The 15,802-nt window shown below is 45.1% G+C and overlaps 2 protein-coding genes across 2 annotated transcripts in view; both read right to left on the bottom strand.

Annotated features, from left to right (window-relative positions):
- Positions 1-1,647: 1,647 nt before the first annotated feature.
- On the bottom strand, positions 1,648-11,179 carry Rsl24d1 (ribosomal L24 domain containing 1). The gene is made up of 6 exons (XM_050127116.1): positions 11,019-11,179; positions 8,961-9,074; positions 7,344-7,416; positions 6,102-6,165; positions 3,807-3,892; positions 1,648-2,930 (listed from the first exon to the last, which is right to left on the bottom strand). Exons 1-6 carry the CDS (start codon positions 11,097-11,099, stop codon positions 2,857-2,859), a joined length of 492 nt encoding a protein of 163 aa, XP_049983073.1. The 5' UTR covers positions 11,100-11,179; the 3' UTR covers positions 1,648-2,856.
- A 4,108-nt stretch (positions 11,180-15,287) lies between these two features.
- LOC126489861 (KH domain-containing protein 3-like) overlaps positions 15,288-15,802 on the bottom strand; it is a 2,607-nt gene continuing 2,092 nt past the window's right edge. The window contains 1 exon segment of the mRNA XM_050124435.1: positions 15,288-15,791. Within this exon segment, the coding sequence (XP_049980392.1) occupies positions 15,288-15,791 (504 nt within the window).

Raw genomic sequence — 15,802 nt, 5'->3', positions numbered from 1 at the left:
TCACAACCATCTGTAAAGAGGTCTGGCGCCCTCTTCTGGCCTTCAGGCATACACACAGAATATTGTATACATAATAAATAAATATTTAAAAAAAAGAGTGAAAGGAGGAAAAAACAGGCACATAGGTCTCCCAACACTGTCCACAGATCCACATTTTCACTGCCTATAATTAAATGCAAGACTGGGGCTGGTGAGGCAGCTTAGTGGGTAAACGTGCTTGCCACCAAGCCTGGGGATCTGAGTTCCTCGACTCCCTTAAGCTGTCCTCTTACCTTCACACGTGTGACACACGCACCCACATGAAATAAGTAAATGTTAACAAAAACAGAAAGGTGTTAGGCATGGCACACACCTTTAATCACAGAACTCAGGAAGCAGAAGCAGGTAGGGTAGATCTCTGTGAGTTCAAGGCCAGCCTGGTCTACAGAGGTCAGCCTAGGATACATGGGACCCTGTCTCAAAAAAAACAAGATTAGTCATTATAACAATATAATCCTAAAGATTCCTAATTTACTCCAAATGTGGTCCTATAAAATTTAATATACAAGCTTACTATTCTTAACATAGTCATAACATAAAAACTACCAAGAATTATGAATTACATATTGCCCTTTAATTAACTAAACCTACTTATAATGTGTAGGTCGTCTCTTCTAAGGAGCAGACACATAGCACTTTTGCTTAGTACCTTCAAATAAGAAAAATGGGAGAGTGGGCACCGTACCCCTCCCAGAGAACACAGTAGGGCTGACTGTTGAGCGGGGGTGCAGATAGCTGGCCAAGGGTGTGAGAATAAAAGAACCAACCTCACCACCACCCCCATCTGCCATGTGGTGGCATGGGTGAGGGAAAGATGCCCTACCCCAACCCTCCCACCTTCATCCCTTGCCACCTGCAGCAGGCAAGAGCTGGGGCAGGGGCACAGGAGCAGGAGAACCGGTCCTGCACCTCACCAACTGCAGCACTTGGGAGAGTAGGCCCTGGTGGTGTGGGTGCAGGTAAGCTGGTCCCACATGCATGAGAGCAGAACCGGCCCTGCTCCTTGCCGCCTGTAGCAATGAGTGAACTAGCCTGGGCAATGCTCGAGAGCTCACTCTGGTGGTGTCGATGAAGGGAAGCTGGCAGGCTGACCAACCATCTACCACCCAGGCCCAGAACCAGGGATGTGAGCAGGGCCACCCCAACATCTACCTCATCTATGAACTGCTAGAGCATGTGAAGGGGCCAGATCTGCAGATCCAAAGCTGCAGGACCTCCATGACACTAGTCAACAACAGGACATCCAAGAGGAGTGCCAGTGAGGGCCAGAACTGAGTGTGGTAGAAGCTAGAGGCCTTGAACCAGACCAAGGACAGTTGCAATGAACACATACAAGTAAAGATGTATGGACTAAAGGGTGTACTGTGTGACTCACGGGGTCACACCACAGCTTCCATGATGAGACGGTTTTCTTTTGGTTTGTTTTTTTCCCCCTTTCTTTTTTAATGTAAGTTTTAGTTTTTTGGTTTTCTTAACATCTTGTTTATTTTGGGAGGTAGGCTGTAAGGGTAGAGGGTGGATATAAAGAGACAGGTAGATGAATGGAATCTGTATGCATGATGTGACATAAAAGAATCAATTTTAAAAAGTTGAAAAATATGTAGGCACTCACTTTAGAAATGGTTTTATTTATGTACAAATTAATAGGCAACAGTCTTTCCATTCTGTTTTCCAAAAACAAAGAGTTTTTGTTTGGCTGGGTTTTTTTTTTTTAAGAAAATCAAAAATGCTTGGTGTGATGGCACACCTTTAATCCCAGTATACAGGAGGCAGAGGCAGGTAGATCTCTGTGAGTTCCAGGACAGCTAAAGCTACACAAAGAGACCCTGTCTCAAAAAAAAAAAAAAAAAAAAAAAAAAAAAAAAAAAAAAAAAAAAAAAAAAAAAAAAAAAAAAAAAAAAAAAAAAAAAAAAAAAAAAAAAAAAAAAACCACAAAATAAAATTTAAAAGGCACCACGAGTCGGGCGATGGTGGCACATGCCTTTAATCCCAGCACTCGGGAGGCAGAGGCAGGCGGATCTCTGTGAGTTCGAGACCAGCCTGATCTACAGAGCTAGTTCCAGGACAGGCTACAAAGCCACAGAGAAACCCTGTCTCGAAAAACCAAAAAAAAATAAAAAATAAATAAAAGGCACCAAGATTCTTCTGCTTCTAGACCATTGCTGGCTGGAGAGAATTGGGGGAGGAGGGAGCAGAACTCCCAACTTGGAGTTGAGCATTCTCCAAAGCAATAACAAGGTACCATTCAGGAAGTTTAGTAAGCCCCGCCCCACCCCCACAAGCTGCCGACTACACGGCTGAAGCAGAGCAGACAGCCCAGCATAACTCAGCAGCACAGTGGCACTGTATGAGGCCATTATGCAACTCTAAGGAGATACTAAACAGACAAAAGCAAAACAAGAGACTGGGGTTGTCATGAGAACGGTTAGTTCCTTGCTGTGAGCTCTGCATCAATAACCCTAATAAACAGACTATCCTAGTGCAAGGAAAATATTACTTTATTACAAATTTCACACTAGCATGATAGTCAGTGCAGAAATGCTGCCTGCTGCCATTAAGCAACAATTCAACTATGTTATGCCCAGGGTTCACACCTTCATCTACACACAAACTTTCATGTTTCTGTGAGCATAACACAATGAAGCAGAACATTGAGTTGAGACCTAATATCCACAATGGATGCTTTTACAGGCTGCACTGTAGAGAGAGCAGTGAGTCACCTTTGCCTGGGGGACATTATGTAACCAATCAATAACTTAGGGACCGAAAGTCTCCACTGGTTTCCAGTGTGCACAGGGCTGGCTGCAGGCGGCACCATTAGGAAGTGCCCTCCATGTCCACATCCTCCTGTAACTGCTGTACCATTTTTTCCTCCAGCTGCTTTCCTTTGCCTTTAAAAGATGTAGCACAATGTAAGTAATACAGTACTTATGCATGAGATTCTCCAAAGATAAACCCAACTTTAAATATAAGGGAAACATAAAGCGCAGAAACTTGAGTGTGACTCCCTACAGCAGCAGCCACTTCTAAGGACTTAGGAATACTAGTCACACCACTATTCCTCAGAGTTCCTACAAATGCAGAGCACTCTACAAATTCATCTCAAACTCCTCAAACCTTAGTGAACCATGCAAAACCACAAACAGATGCACACCCTACATCACTCGGCTGAGGAGTCCAGAACCCAAGGCTGGGATGTGATTTCAGCCACCAGGATGCAGGGCCTCTGTCAATCCTGAGATTTGCCATAAAAAACCAATTCCACCATTTTGAGCCAAATTTGAAGCAAGTTTCTACTAAATGTTAAATACTGGCCAGGTGGATGGACTCTGGCCAGGCCCACTCGCGGGAATTCCAGGCAGAGTGGTTCCCAGGCATGTTTTATAGGGGCTCATAAGGACAAAAACCCAAACAGCCAAAGTTTTTTCACAGGAGGCTGTTATTTTCTATTTATTTATTTATTTACTATGTACACACACGCCAGAGGAGGGTACCAGATCGCAGTACTCACTCCATGTGGTTGCTGGGAATTGACCTCAGGACCTCTGGAAGAGCAGCCAGTGTTCTTAATCTCTGAGCCATCTCTCCAGCTCAAGGCTTTGTTATTTATTTTCTAAGAACTACAACTCCCAACATTCCAGAAAGTTACCTGGTCCTTGGGCAGATGGAACTTACAGGTCAACAAGTTTTACAAAACAGCTTTAGGAAGTTAGCTGGGGCCCAATTACACTAACCACAAAAATTAGATTTTCTGTCTCTCTACTTACCTGCAAGAGGAGCCCGGATAAGATGGATGTTCTGTTTGACTTCTTTGATATCCTGAACCTTCTGTAGTTCTTTGTTTTTCTTCAACCTATGATAAAATGCATCAAAGACAAACTGCAGTGACCAAAACTTCTGAGATTTGAACTCCCACCACAGCCACTCACTCACTGCCGATGCTGTCTGCACAGGGCACAGGCGGGACTGGACAGGGGCGGCCGCCCTTCTGATCCTTCCTGTTCTCCCACCTTCCACCCAGCAACAACTGCTGTGGGCCAAGAAGGAATCAACCGGCTCCCAAACATGTTTATACACAAACCAAGGCAAAGTCACCTGTTGAGCCCTCGCTGACAGTCGTTCTCTTCCCTAATAGTTCTGTGGAAATTATGTTCATGTTCCTAACTAAGCAAGATTTCTCTCTAGCAGCCTATTCATTCACCGCACCCACTGTACCTGGGGTGGTGCACGAGGGCTCAATGTGCATCTGCCGACAGAATGGGGTCTGACTGCGGGCTGAGAGCTCAGAGCTCATTTCCACGGCGCAGACCCAAAGCTCAACCGCACGAGGCGGTCTCCCAACTGCCACTCTGTGTCCTTCCACCTCACAGAGCACATTCTCCATGCTGTGTAGCTTTGTTAATTATTCAGAAATTACAGGACCATAAAACACTTAACGACATTCATCAGAAATGCTAAAGGAGCTGTTCAAACATCCATGCTCACCTTCTGAGGTGCCAGAACACTGCCACAGCACGCCTCTTTACTAAGACTTCCGCTGGGTTCAGATTTAAAACTACTTTTGGACAATGACATGGCTCAGGGGTAGAAGCTCTTGCTGACAAGCCTAACTTTTCAATCCCTTGGACCCACAAATAAAAAAAAAAAAAAAAAAAAAAAAAAAAAAAACAACTCCTGCAGGGTATCCTCTGAACTCCACATACACACTATGGCATGTTCACACACAACACAGTCTGCATAGACATGAACAATTAAAAAATGAGGCTGGCTGTAGTGGCATACTCGTTTAATCCAGCACTCATGAAGTAGAGGTAGGAGAATCTGAGTTCCATGTCATCGAGAGCTACACAGTAAGACCCCATCTCAAAGAAAAAAGGAAAGAAAGAAGCTAGAGACGGCTGAGTGATTGAGAGCACTAGTTGCTCTTGCAGAGACCCAAGGCTCAGTTCCCAGCACCTGCATGGTGGCCCGCACTGTCTGTAACTCCAGTTCCAGAGATGACGCCTTTTGCTGAAAGTGCAGTGCACACATAGTGCACATAAACACATGAGGCAAAACACTCCTACACAAAATCAACTTTCTTAAAAAAAATTAGTAACAGATAAAAGTGTATTTTCCTGCTCTCAAGACAGGAATTAGCTCCTCTAAAGCTAATTAATCCCTTGCTGGGACAGGGAAAGCATGTGAACTCTGAAGTTCTTGCTGTCCACACATGAAACAACAAAGAACTAAAAAAAATGAAGATGACTTGTCAACTTGAACTAGGAGAGCCTGAGGAACCCCCTCTGGCCAAATGTGGGCCATGCAGAACATCAAGATGAATCACAGCCCATTAAACACCACAGGATCCCATGAGCACAGATCCAATATGTTTACATGAATAAAGGAGAGATTCTGAAGGTGGTAAAAAGGGAAAGCCATTTTATAGGAGAGAAAGTTCCACACTGCCCGAGGTCAGACTCTCCTAGGGAGGCCAAAAACAAGAACAAGACTGAGGAGTAACAAGCTTTTTCCAGAATCTGCTCCATATCAATTACCAAAGAAAGAATAACTGTTAGGGAGAGACCCGGAGACACCACTCTAACAGTGCCAGGACACCTGAGCAAGGACACTGTGGTGACTGGCACTCCTTTCAAGTGCACCTACCTAAATCTAGCCAGACAAAACCCCATGAAGAAACGTTCTATCCAACAACCTGATGACTATGGACTCTTCAGAAAACGTCTGGGCCTTTAAGACAGAGCAGGCCAACAAGCTTACTGTGTGGGAAGTGGAAGCAGGCTCTGCTGGTTACAACAGTCCTGCATCACACCATGTTGAAGTGAGGAAGAGTCTTACACAGGATGGATAACCACACAAAAAGTAGGAAGCACAATGTCTTCAGCTCACTGTCCTAGGGGCAGCGATAAAGTGAAAGTAAAATGCAGAGAAAATATGCAAGTGTTCGCCATACTATTCTTCCTACACTTTTATAAGTATGAAGTTATATCAAAATAAAAAAAGGTTTAAGAACACCAGTGCCTCTAGAAATCTTGTAATTATTCCTCTACAAATATACATACCTGTTCATTATAAACTTAGCCTGCCGTTTCTGTTTGATCTCTTCAACCCTTTTCATTGCATCAACTAAAAACAAAATTACAAGTCAGCAAACTTACGCACATTCAGGCAGTATGATTATAACAATTCGTTAAATACTTCTGCATGACTTTGGCTTAAATGAAAAACTTCAATACGAAACAATCGCTATGACAGAGCTACAGGTATGAGGTGTTGGCTGCACCCACTACTCAGGTCTGTTAACTGCATAAGGCAGTTCAGGGAACAATGTTAGACTCCCACACTGTCTACACAAACACTTCTGAAAAGTCTGTTTCTAGGATTCAATACAAAAGATGAACAGAACCCAGACAGGAAGAAAAGCAGAACCATACTGCTTCTTACAGCATTCCCAATGGAGGAATGAGCCTGGAATACCTGAACCAAGGAACGGAAACAGGAGTTTCCGAAAGAGGACAGGAACTGTGTATGGTCTAAAAGCCGACGGCTGCATTAAAGCACTATGGGAAGTAGAGAAGGCAGAGCAGAGGACCTGTCACACACAAAAGTACTATAGCCTAAGAGTACATATGGTGGACACCTAGAACACCAGCACTCAGAAGGCCAGGCCTGTGAGCCAAGGCCAGCCATGGCTTCACAGCAAGATCCTCTTAAAAAATGAAAAGAAGGAATTAAGTTTTATAAACTTATCCTCCCTTCAATTGAAGTCCCTGCCTACTTCAAGGAGAAAAAAGACAAGTGCTGAATAGTACAGCTTTTAATTTTGGAACTGCAACATCAGGATATTGCCCAGACAAGTAGTACACCCTTAAAATCCGCACTGATGGGCTTGAGTGCAGTACCTTTTCATCTTAAGACCAGGCATGACCTGACCCTGGAGCAGCCGCTCTAGACTGGCGACACATACTACATCTGTGTATTTCCTGGCTGGGTCTTGCCTCACCCACCGAAACATTTCCCTTATTTATTCTTTCAGAATTTGGTGGTTTTTATTTTGGGTGGGTACTTCAAGTTTAATAATTAGATTATTTTTATATGGACACACCAGTCAATTTGATGTATCCAAATTTAGTCAAATTCTAAAAAGAATTTGGAATAGCAAAGACAAACACCAACAGGACCATTAACACGGGATGAAAAAGAGCCGAGCAAGGAGGCAAGTTTAATATTCATACAAGGCAGCATTTAACGTTACCAAATGGTCACAACAGCCTCCCCCGATACTCCCCACCCCCGAAACTTACTAGTTTTATTCCACAGCTCTCGCTGGTACTTCACAGGTTCGTTTCTGCGTTTTTCAAATTCAAATGAGTTGTCCTAGAAGATGGTACAGAAGGTTAAGAGGGTAGTAAGCAATCATTGTTTAAAATATGCTCCTTTTCACAAAAATCATAAGTAGTCGAATATTAAGATGCCCTCCCCATAATACTAGGAAGTACCAGCTCTCAACTAGCTGAAAACAGCTCAAATTCTGGGGAAATGGGGGACTCTCAGGGGGGAGGAAGACCATTCCCTCCTTCAGGAGCGATCAACCAACCACGAGAATTACAAACAAACTGAAAAGGCTTCCCCAGTCTCCCAGCTCCATACGAGAATCAGCCAGCAACCTCCGTCATCTGAACCATTTTCCTTACATGGAAAGTCAAACACCAGCCGGGCGTGGTGGTGGACACCTTTAATCCCAGCACTGGGGAGGCAGAGGCTGGTGGATCTCTGCAAGTTCGAGACCAGCCTGGTCTACAGAGTGAGTTCCAGGACAGGCTCAAGCTACAGAGAACCCCTGTCTTGATACACACACACACACACGCACACGCACACGCACACGCACACGCCAAACACCAAGAATTCAAATTGTTTCCATCTAAGAAAGAGCCTGTTACAGTGAAAGTGTGAAACTATACACCTGCAGGGTGTAACCTTTGCCCTGTGTGGCTCTGGACCCTCCAAATGGGTATATTTTAATAGTTATAAGCATTAATCTCAAGACATGCAAAACAGTTTGAAAAGCTGCCCGTATTCCTTGGCTTTCAAATGAATATTAACCCCACACTGGCTATGTCATTTACAAATGCTGAGACTCTGTTCAGCTCACAATGTGCTCAGCAGTAAAGTAAGGCAGCTGGCGGGAGGTAGAGGAAGGTGGCACCTCGCTCTCTGGCCTTGATGGTATCGTGTTTCTTCACCCACACTCAACATTTTCTTTTAAATTATCTGTGATTTGGCCTCCCATCCTACACAACATGCAGTTGTATTCACTAGACAGCTCTGATATTAAGAACCAGAGATTACACAAAGGGAGGAGGGGTCACAGGGTTAGGGGGAGGCAATAGCCACAGAGCGGTACAATAACTTAAAACATCTTTCTCCAGCAAAGGACAGCTACAGCTTCCATCTTCTCCCTCTTCAGAGACCAAACGTGGACAAGTTTCAAGAGATCCTGGCATCAAATCTTTCAAGGCATCCCCTTAGCCCTCGGCGTCCCCTATACCGACTAGCTAGCTTCTGTTCTCTGACAGAGCCCAACCAAGGACACGCAGAAACTGCTAATATTTGTTCCAAACCTCACCCGCGCCTCAGTGCTATTACACATCAGCTCTTCTCCCAAACGCCTCTCAATCTTTAAAGGGCAAATTCCACTTCATCCAACACATTTAATAATTTTTTTTCCCTTTTTCTTTGCAAAGACCAAAACAATTTTGTGGAGATTTTAAAAAAAAACTTCTACAAGCTGGGGTTGGCAGTTTTTCCCTCAATTTTAGGATCACATGAGAATGAGAGTCTGCACGGCCAAATAAAATAAAGCACTCACAACCACGTGAAAGGACCCCATGATCAGGCTGGGCGACCCTCACTGTACTCACCACCGTGAGTTCCTTGCCGGCTGCCTTCCGGAAGGCTTTAGTCCACCTGACCTTGCGTGGATTCCGCTTCTTCTTGAAATTTCTATGACACTTGGATTTGCAAAATCGGAACACCTATTAAGACATTCAAAGTTAAAACAATGGAGTCAACAACAAAAATGTTTCTGTCAGGATACACCTCCTAGCCAGCCAACAAGAACTGCTGTAAAATCCAAGACAGGACAATGGTTCTCATGCGCAACTGCTGACAACACCAAGAGACACATGAGACGGCAGAGCAGAAGGAAACTCGGTGTTTGGTGGGGTCAAACATCCCTGACAACAGTGAAAACTCCCGAGACAAAAGAGACTAAAACTTCCACTGACCTAAGTGAAGGAACGACTCTGAGAAGTTCCTTAAATCTGTTCTCAGAATCCTACTCCTACAACCCTAGAGGCTGAGTTCTGAGCCACACTGAACCCTAATTTGCTTCCTTCTGGCTGAAAGCACAAAATATTTTCAAAAATAAAACTGTTAATAGGTCATTTTTCCTCTTCTTTTTCGCTGTCATTGTATCATTAACAATGAGCTCTGCAGCGAATTACTTTTTTGCTGTTGTTCTGAAAGACTTACTGTGAAGTCCAGGCTGACCTGCAACTCGGAATCCTCCTCCCTCGGCCTCCTACCTGCTCTGATTATGGACACCTGCTCTGATGCTGTGTGCTGGATGTGACCACATCCACAGATCTAAGGCAGAGTCTTCACTGCTTTAATTCTCCATCTTCATCCCAAAGAGGCACCAACCTTCAGCTTACTAACACTTCAATGTGGTTTTGAAATGGATAGTAAGGCTTTTCCAAGTCTAGGCCAAATTGTTTTATTACCTATAACGTCTTTAAAAATAAAGCAAGCTGTGTGCCTGTGGAAGAACCATGAAAAGTAGCCTTTGAGGTTAACTGGGTTCTAGCTGAGAACACTGATCATAACTAAAGTGTGTGACCCAGTGACACCAGCTGAAAAGAAAAATATGAACTACATAAACTAAGAAAGCCTGTACACACCAGGTGGTGGTGGCGCATGCCTTTAATCCCAGCACTTGGGAGGCAGAGGCAGGTGGATCTCTGTGAGTTCGAGGCCAGCCTGGTCTACAAGAGCTAGTTCCTGGACAGCTAGGGTTGTTATACAGAGAAACCTTGTCTCGAGAAAACAAAACAAAAAACACACACACACACACAAAAAGGAAGAAGAAAGAAAAGAACCCAGCAAATGGGGGAGGAGAGGGTAACCGATTCAAATGGGACCAAAGTACATTATTACATACATGCAATTCTGAGTTAGAGGAATGGGATTCACTCCCAATTAAGAGTGTAAATGCATGTACTATGTAAGGAGCCCTGTCACAACTTCACCCTCTATACTGTACACATTAACAGCCCCACCCCAAGCCTTTGTCATTTACACTCCAATTCTTTTTTGAGACTCAGACTGTTCTGTTCTGCACCTCTTATTCAAATAAGGCAATTTCCTACATAGGATGCTCTCTCCCCTCGCATGCCGAAATCGAAACACAGAACTCGGGGGAAATGAACCGGTGTAGCCAGGAGGGGTGCGTGCTCCGAGGCTTCCTGAACTTGAGAACTGGAGCAGTCAGTCAAGGCGTCAAGAACTGAAACCTTGTCCTTCACAAGTTTGGACCGTCCCTTGTCGGCTAAAGAAGGTTTTGCTCCCGAAGTTCTGACAAACTGGGAAAGTGAAGGTCGCGAGGAAGCCAGTTCCCCAAAGACCATCCATTCGAAGTCTCTCCTAGCTCACCTTCAACAATACAGAACTCTTAGGAGGTCGCAAGCACCAAGTCCATTAACCTCTCCAGACACTCCCACCTCCTGCCGCTCCCTGTGCAGTCGGAAAGCAGCAGAAAGCTTGCCTGAGCCTGCGTTCGACCGAGTTCCTAACCCTACGGCAAGCCGAGGCCCGGAATCCCAGCCCAGGCCACCCCGCGGAGCCACGAACCCGGCGCGAGCTGCGCGCGCTCCCGCCCCCAGCCGTCGTCGAAGGCGCGCGGGCCACGGCCGCCTCACCTTGCAGTCGTTGCGGACGAACATCATGCCGTGGCCAGGGTAGATCGGCCCGGAACAGAAATAACATTTCTCGATCCTCATGTTGACTCCGCGTGGGCCCCACCTCCCAGGCGCCGAGCTTAAAAGGAAGTGATGCGATCCGTCACGTCCTAGGCGCCGGAAGCAATTCTCTGACCCGACCGGAAGTGGTGCTTGGAATGCGCGCTGTACGTGAAGGCGCCTCTGGGACGGACGCGTGCATAGCAGCATACTCGCCCTACACAGCTTCAGAGGCTGCATTCTGCATCCGGGTTTTTTTAGTCTGTGGACTTGACCATCTTCTATACCTGCCCATCCAGTGCTACGGAATTTTTCCGTGTATACTCATGTTATTGTGGTTTGGGCTTTGCCATGAGTACGGTCCTCATGGAATATTGCCAGGATCTCCGTTACCCCAGGCTTGCCTTCCCCAAATGGAGATATGCCTGCCTCTGCCTTCCTATTAGTCGGATTAAAGGGGTGCAATACCATGCCTGGCTGTTTTTCAAATCTGTATTTTATGTTTTCCTTGAATCTGTATTTTATGTTTTCCTTGCCTACAGTGAATAAAAAGGAACTATTTTTCCTTACCATCCCACTGAGGCTCTTCAAAACGTTATACAGGATGTGTTTCTACACATATCAATGTGGCTAAAATGGAGAAAAATAGTGCCACAATGAAGCAATAGGACTATTGGGTTAGTTTTCCAAATAAGCACAAATCCATGTAGAAGAAAATGCAAATTCTAACATTAATTACCTCTAACTTCTGATTATCCTCCAAAATATTTTCGAAACTATTTTTCTTCTAGAGCATTTTCTAAACTACATTTTGGGTTTTCTTTTTACATTTATTATTTATATTGATAGAGATTTTAGTCTGACAATGTCTTTTAAAGATTTATTTATTATGTATTCAGTGTACTGCCTGCACACAAGAGGGAACCGGGTCTCATTATAGATGGTTATGAACAACCATGTGGTTGCTGGGAATTGAACTCAAGATCTCCGAAAGAGCAGCCAAAGCTTTTTTTTTTTAATTTTTAACTTATTTATTCATTTATTTATTTATTATACAATATTCTTTCTGCATGTATGCCTAAAGGCCAGAAGAGGGCACCAGACCTCATTACAGATGGTTGTGAGCCACCATGTGGTTGCTGGGAATTGAATTCAGGACCTTTGGAAGAGCAGTCAGTGCTCTTAACCGCTGAGCCATCTCTCCAGCCCCCAGCCAAAGCTCTTAACTTTTGATCCATCTCTCCAACCCCCAACAATTTTAAGAAAGAAAGAAGTGAATTTTAATATCTTGATTTAGTAGTGGTATACATTAATATATTAATTAGCATTAGACTTACAGGACTGCAGTGTGTGTGTGTGTGTGTGTGTGTGTGTGTGTGTGTGTGTGTGTGTGTTTCAAGACAGGGTTTCTCTTTTGGAGACTGTCCTAGCTCTTGTAGACCAGGCATGCCTCAAACTCACAAAGATCTACCTGCTTCTGCCTCCCAAGTGCTGGGATTAAAGGCATGCACCTTTTAGGTCTAGTTTAGGACTGCAATTTTTATTCTTGAGAAATGCAATTTAAAACTTCCTTTTTGGTCATAGTGCTTTGTTGCAACAATAGAAGCCCTAACTGAGACAGGGACAAAAGTACTGGCAAATGTAATCAAGGTTCATGTCATTAAACATGCACTAAAGTGTCACCATGAAACCCATTTATACTGTTTATACGAGGGAAAAGCTATAGTTATGGTTTTAAATCTCTAGAATTGTCCAGATGCCAGTAATCCCATCATTTAGGAGGTAAGGGCAGGTAGACCAAGAGATCAGACTCAAAGTCCAGCTGTGGTGGCACATGCTTTTAATCCCAACACTTGGGAGGCAGAGGCAAGTGGATCTCTGAGTTTGAGACCAGCCTGGTCTACAAGAGCTAGTTCCAGGAAAGGCTCCAAAACCACAGAGAAACTCTGTCTGGAAAAAAGAGTTCAGGGTCAGTTGGGTGGTGCTGGTGCACTCCTTTAATCCCAGGGCTCAGGAGACAAAGGAGGGAGATCTGAGTTCAAAGTCAACCTGTCCTACACAGCAGTGTCCAGAAAGGCCAGTGCTACACAGAGAGCCTGTCTCAAAACAAAAAGTCGAACTTCATCTGCAGCTACACGAGTTCAATGCCTGTTAATGTCTCCATGAACTATATATACATAAAAACCTGATGTGCTGGTCCATGGCTTTAATCTCAGCATAGGCAGGCAGAGCCAAGATGAAGCCAGCTTGGTTTACATACCAAGTTTCAGGTCAGCCAAGGCTACATAGCAGGATCTCTTCTCAAGAAAACAAAAATAAGTAAAATCACCAGCATATATTTCTTTTGGTGCTGGGGCTCCAACCCAGAGTCTTGTGTATACAGGCACTTACCACTATGATACATCCTAACCAAAGTAAAATTCTTCATTTATACCTGGTGTGGGAAAATTCTGTATTCTGTCAATTATGTTTTAAATAAAAGCTGATGGGTCAGTAGCTGGAAAGGAAGTAGAGGCTCCTCAAAGAGAACAGGAGAATTCTGGGAAGGAGGAAGCCCATTTCCCTCCCAGTCCTGTCCAGACACCTAAGAAGCAGGATGTGACCTGTCTCGATGAAAAAGGTATTGAGCCATGTGGCTAACATACTAGAATAATGGGCTAATATAAGTTATAAGAGCTAATGTGAAGCCTGATCTAATGGGCCAATCAGTTTATAACTGTAGACTCTGATTTTCTTTGGGTCATATCAGCTGTGGGAACTGGGCAGGACAGAAACCCCAACAAGCAGGTCCTCATGTTACATATACCTATCTGGATTTATTCAATTACACACAAGCACAGACACGAACCTGGTTCTTTATATCTGGAATTCACAATGCCCATTTTCACATAATGTAAGGGAAAGAGGATTAGCTCACCAGAAAACCAAGCACACTCACTTTTGATCCTAGCACTTGAAAGGCAGAGGCAAGCAGATTCTCTAAGCCAGCCTGGACTACAGTGAGACCCTCCCTCAAAAAGAAAAGAACATGGCCACAGAGAGGTTCCTTAAACGTGGTATCCCGTCCTCAATCATCTCTAGACTCAGCTCTATCACCCAGAACACAGGACCTGCTGAACAGGTGCCCACGCTTTGCCCTCCCCTCCTCAGTGCATCTCCTAGAATTGTGATACTTGGTCTCACTGTGCAGCTCTGGCTGGTCTAGAACTCGCTCTGTACACCAGGAGTACCCTGAACTTCCAGAGATCTGCCTGCCCCGGATTCCTGAGGGCTGCAATTAAAGACACACAGCACCTCAATCCTGCCTCCTGGCATCTTTTAAAATGAAAAATGTCACAATTACTGTCTGCTGTTAGCCCTACCACCTGAATGTTTCTGCACGAATGTGGAGCATTCGGCTGCCTCCACCTCAGACTTCTGAGACTCAACCCACATTCTCTTCAACTTCAGGGAATTCAGATGACCCAGAAAAGTCCTGAGGAGCACAGCATTGCAGGCCCAGACTTCCCACAATGTCCCTCCCAGAGTGACACTAGCCAAAACCAAAAAGTAGCTAGTGACAACTCGGTATAACCAAACGGATCTTTCAAAGCAAGTTTCGTCAAATAACCGAGTTTCAAACCCCACGTCCACTCAAGGCACCACAAGTAAAGTAGCAGGCTGAAAAATCATTGGCCCTGCAAGGCAGCCCCATCCCTGCCAGACATACAGGGTTAAGGAACAAGGGAAGTATTTGATCCTGTGAGTGCTGGGGTGAGAACCAAAAATCCAAGAGACCCCACCCTCCTCAAGAAGAGAGAGGGAGGGTGTCCAACAGCCTTGGCTGATAAAGAACCCTGTTCCTTTTCTACCATGCAAACAGCACTTTGTAGGATGCAGTTCTTTATTGGAATATTTTCAATTATGTTTGCAAACATTAACACTAGGGGAAAACAAAGCCTTTTTCTATTCTTCCAACTTCAAAGGTGAAAAAGAACAAAGGTGAAAAAGAACAAAGATCATGTCTGGAAACTTAGGCAGGGGCTAAAGATCACTGCATCATTCATCCCAGGCTAGCCTAGAACTAGAGAGTCCCCTGCCTCTGCCTCCAGAGAGTGGGATTACTGATGTGTACTACATTTATTCTAGTTCAACATGTGAGTCACCCTTATAACCTGGTAACTGGTTTCCAGGAAGCCCGTGGAGGCTCAATACTGGCATGGCACATCCAGAGACTGCTGGGCTCCAGTCTCATGGCTCTCCACTGGAGAACTCTGGGTCCCCCCCTTCAAGAACAACCTCAGGAAACTTCTAGGGCAGAGCCTCAGAGGCCTCTACAGAATGCTGCTGAGTGGCAGCCTCCTGAACGACATCCCGATGAACAGCCCCTGAGGTCTGCTCAGTGGCAGCCTCACTAGCCTCCACATGAGTCTGCTGGATGGGAGCTTCATAGACAGTCACAGGAGCCAGCTGTTCGGCAGTATCACCAACCTCTACGGGAGCCTGCTGGGTACCAGCCTCATGGACCTCCACGGGAGCCTGCTGAGTAGCAGCGTCATGGACCTCCACAGGAGCCTGCTGGGTAGCAGCATCAACAACCTCCACGGGAGCCTGCTGGGAGACAGCATCATCGACCTCCACAGGAGCCTGCTGGGAGACAGCATCATCGACCTCCATGGAGGACAGCTGGGTGGCAGCCTCAGCAACATCCACAGGAGCCTGCTGGGTAGCAGCATCAACAACCTCCACGGGAGCCTGCTGGGAGA

Source organism: Alexandromys fortis, unplaced genomic scaffold, assembly GCF_014885135.2.
Source record: "Alexandromys fortis isolate MF-2015 unplaced genomic scaffold, M_Fortis_MF-2015_v1.1 scaffold_22, whole genome shotgun sequence".
In the NCBI taxonomy this organism is placed as follows: domain Eukaryota; kingdom Metazoa; phylum Chordata; class Mammalia; order Rodentia; family Cricetidae; genus Alexandromys; species Alexandromys fortis.
This window is presented reverse-complemented; position numbering and strand designations above follow the sequence as displayed.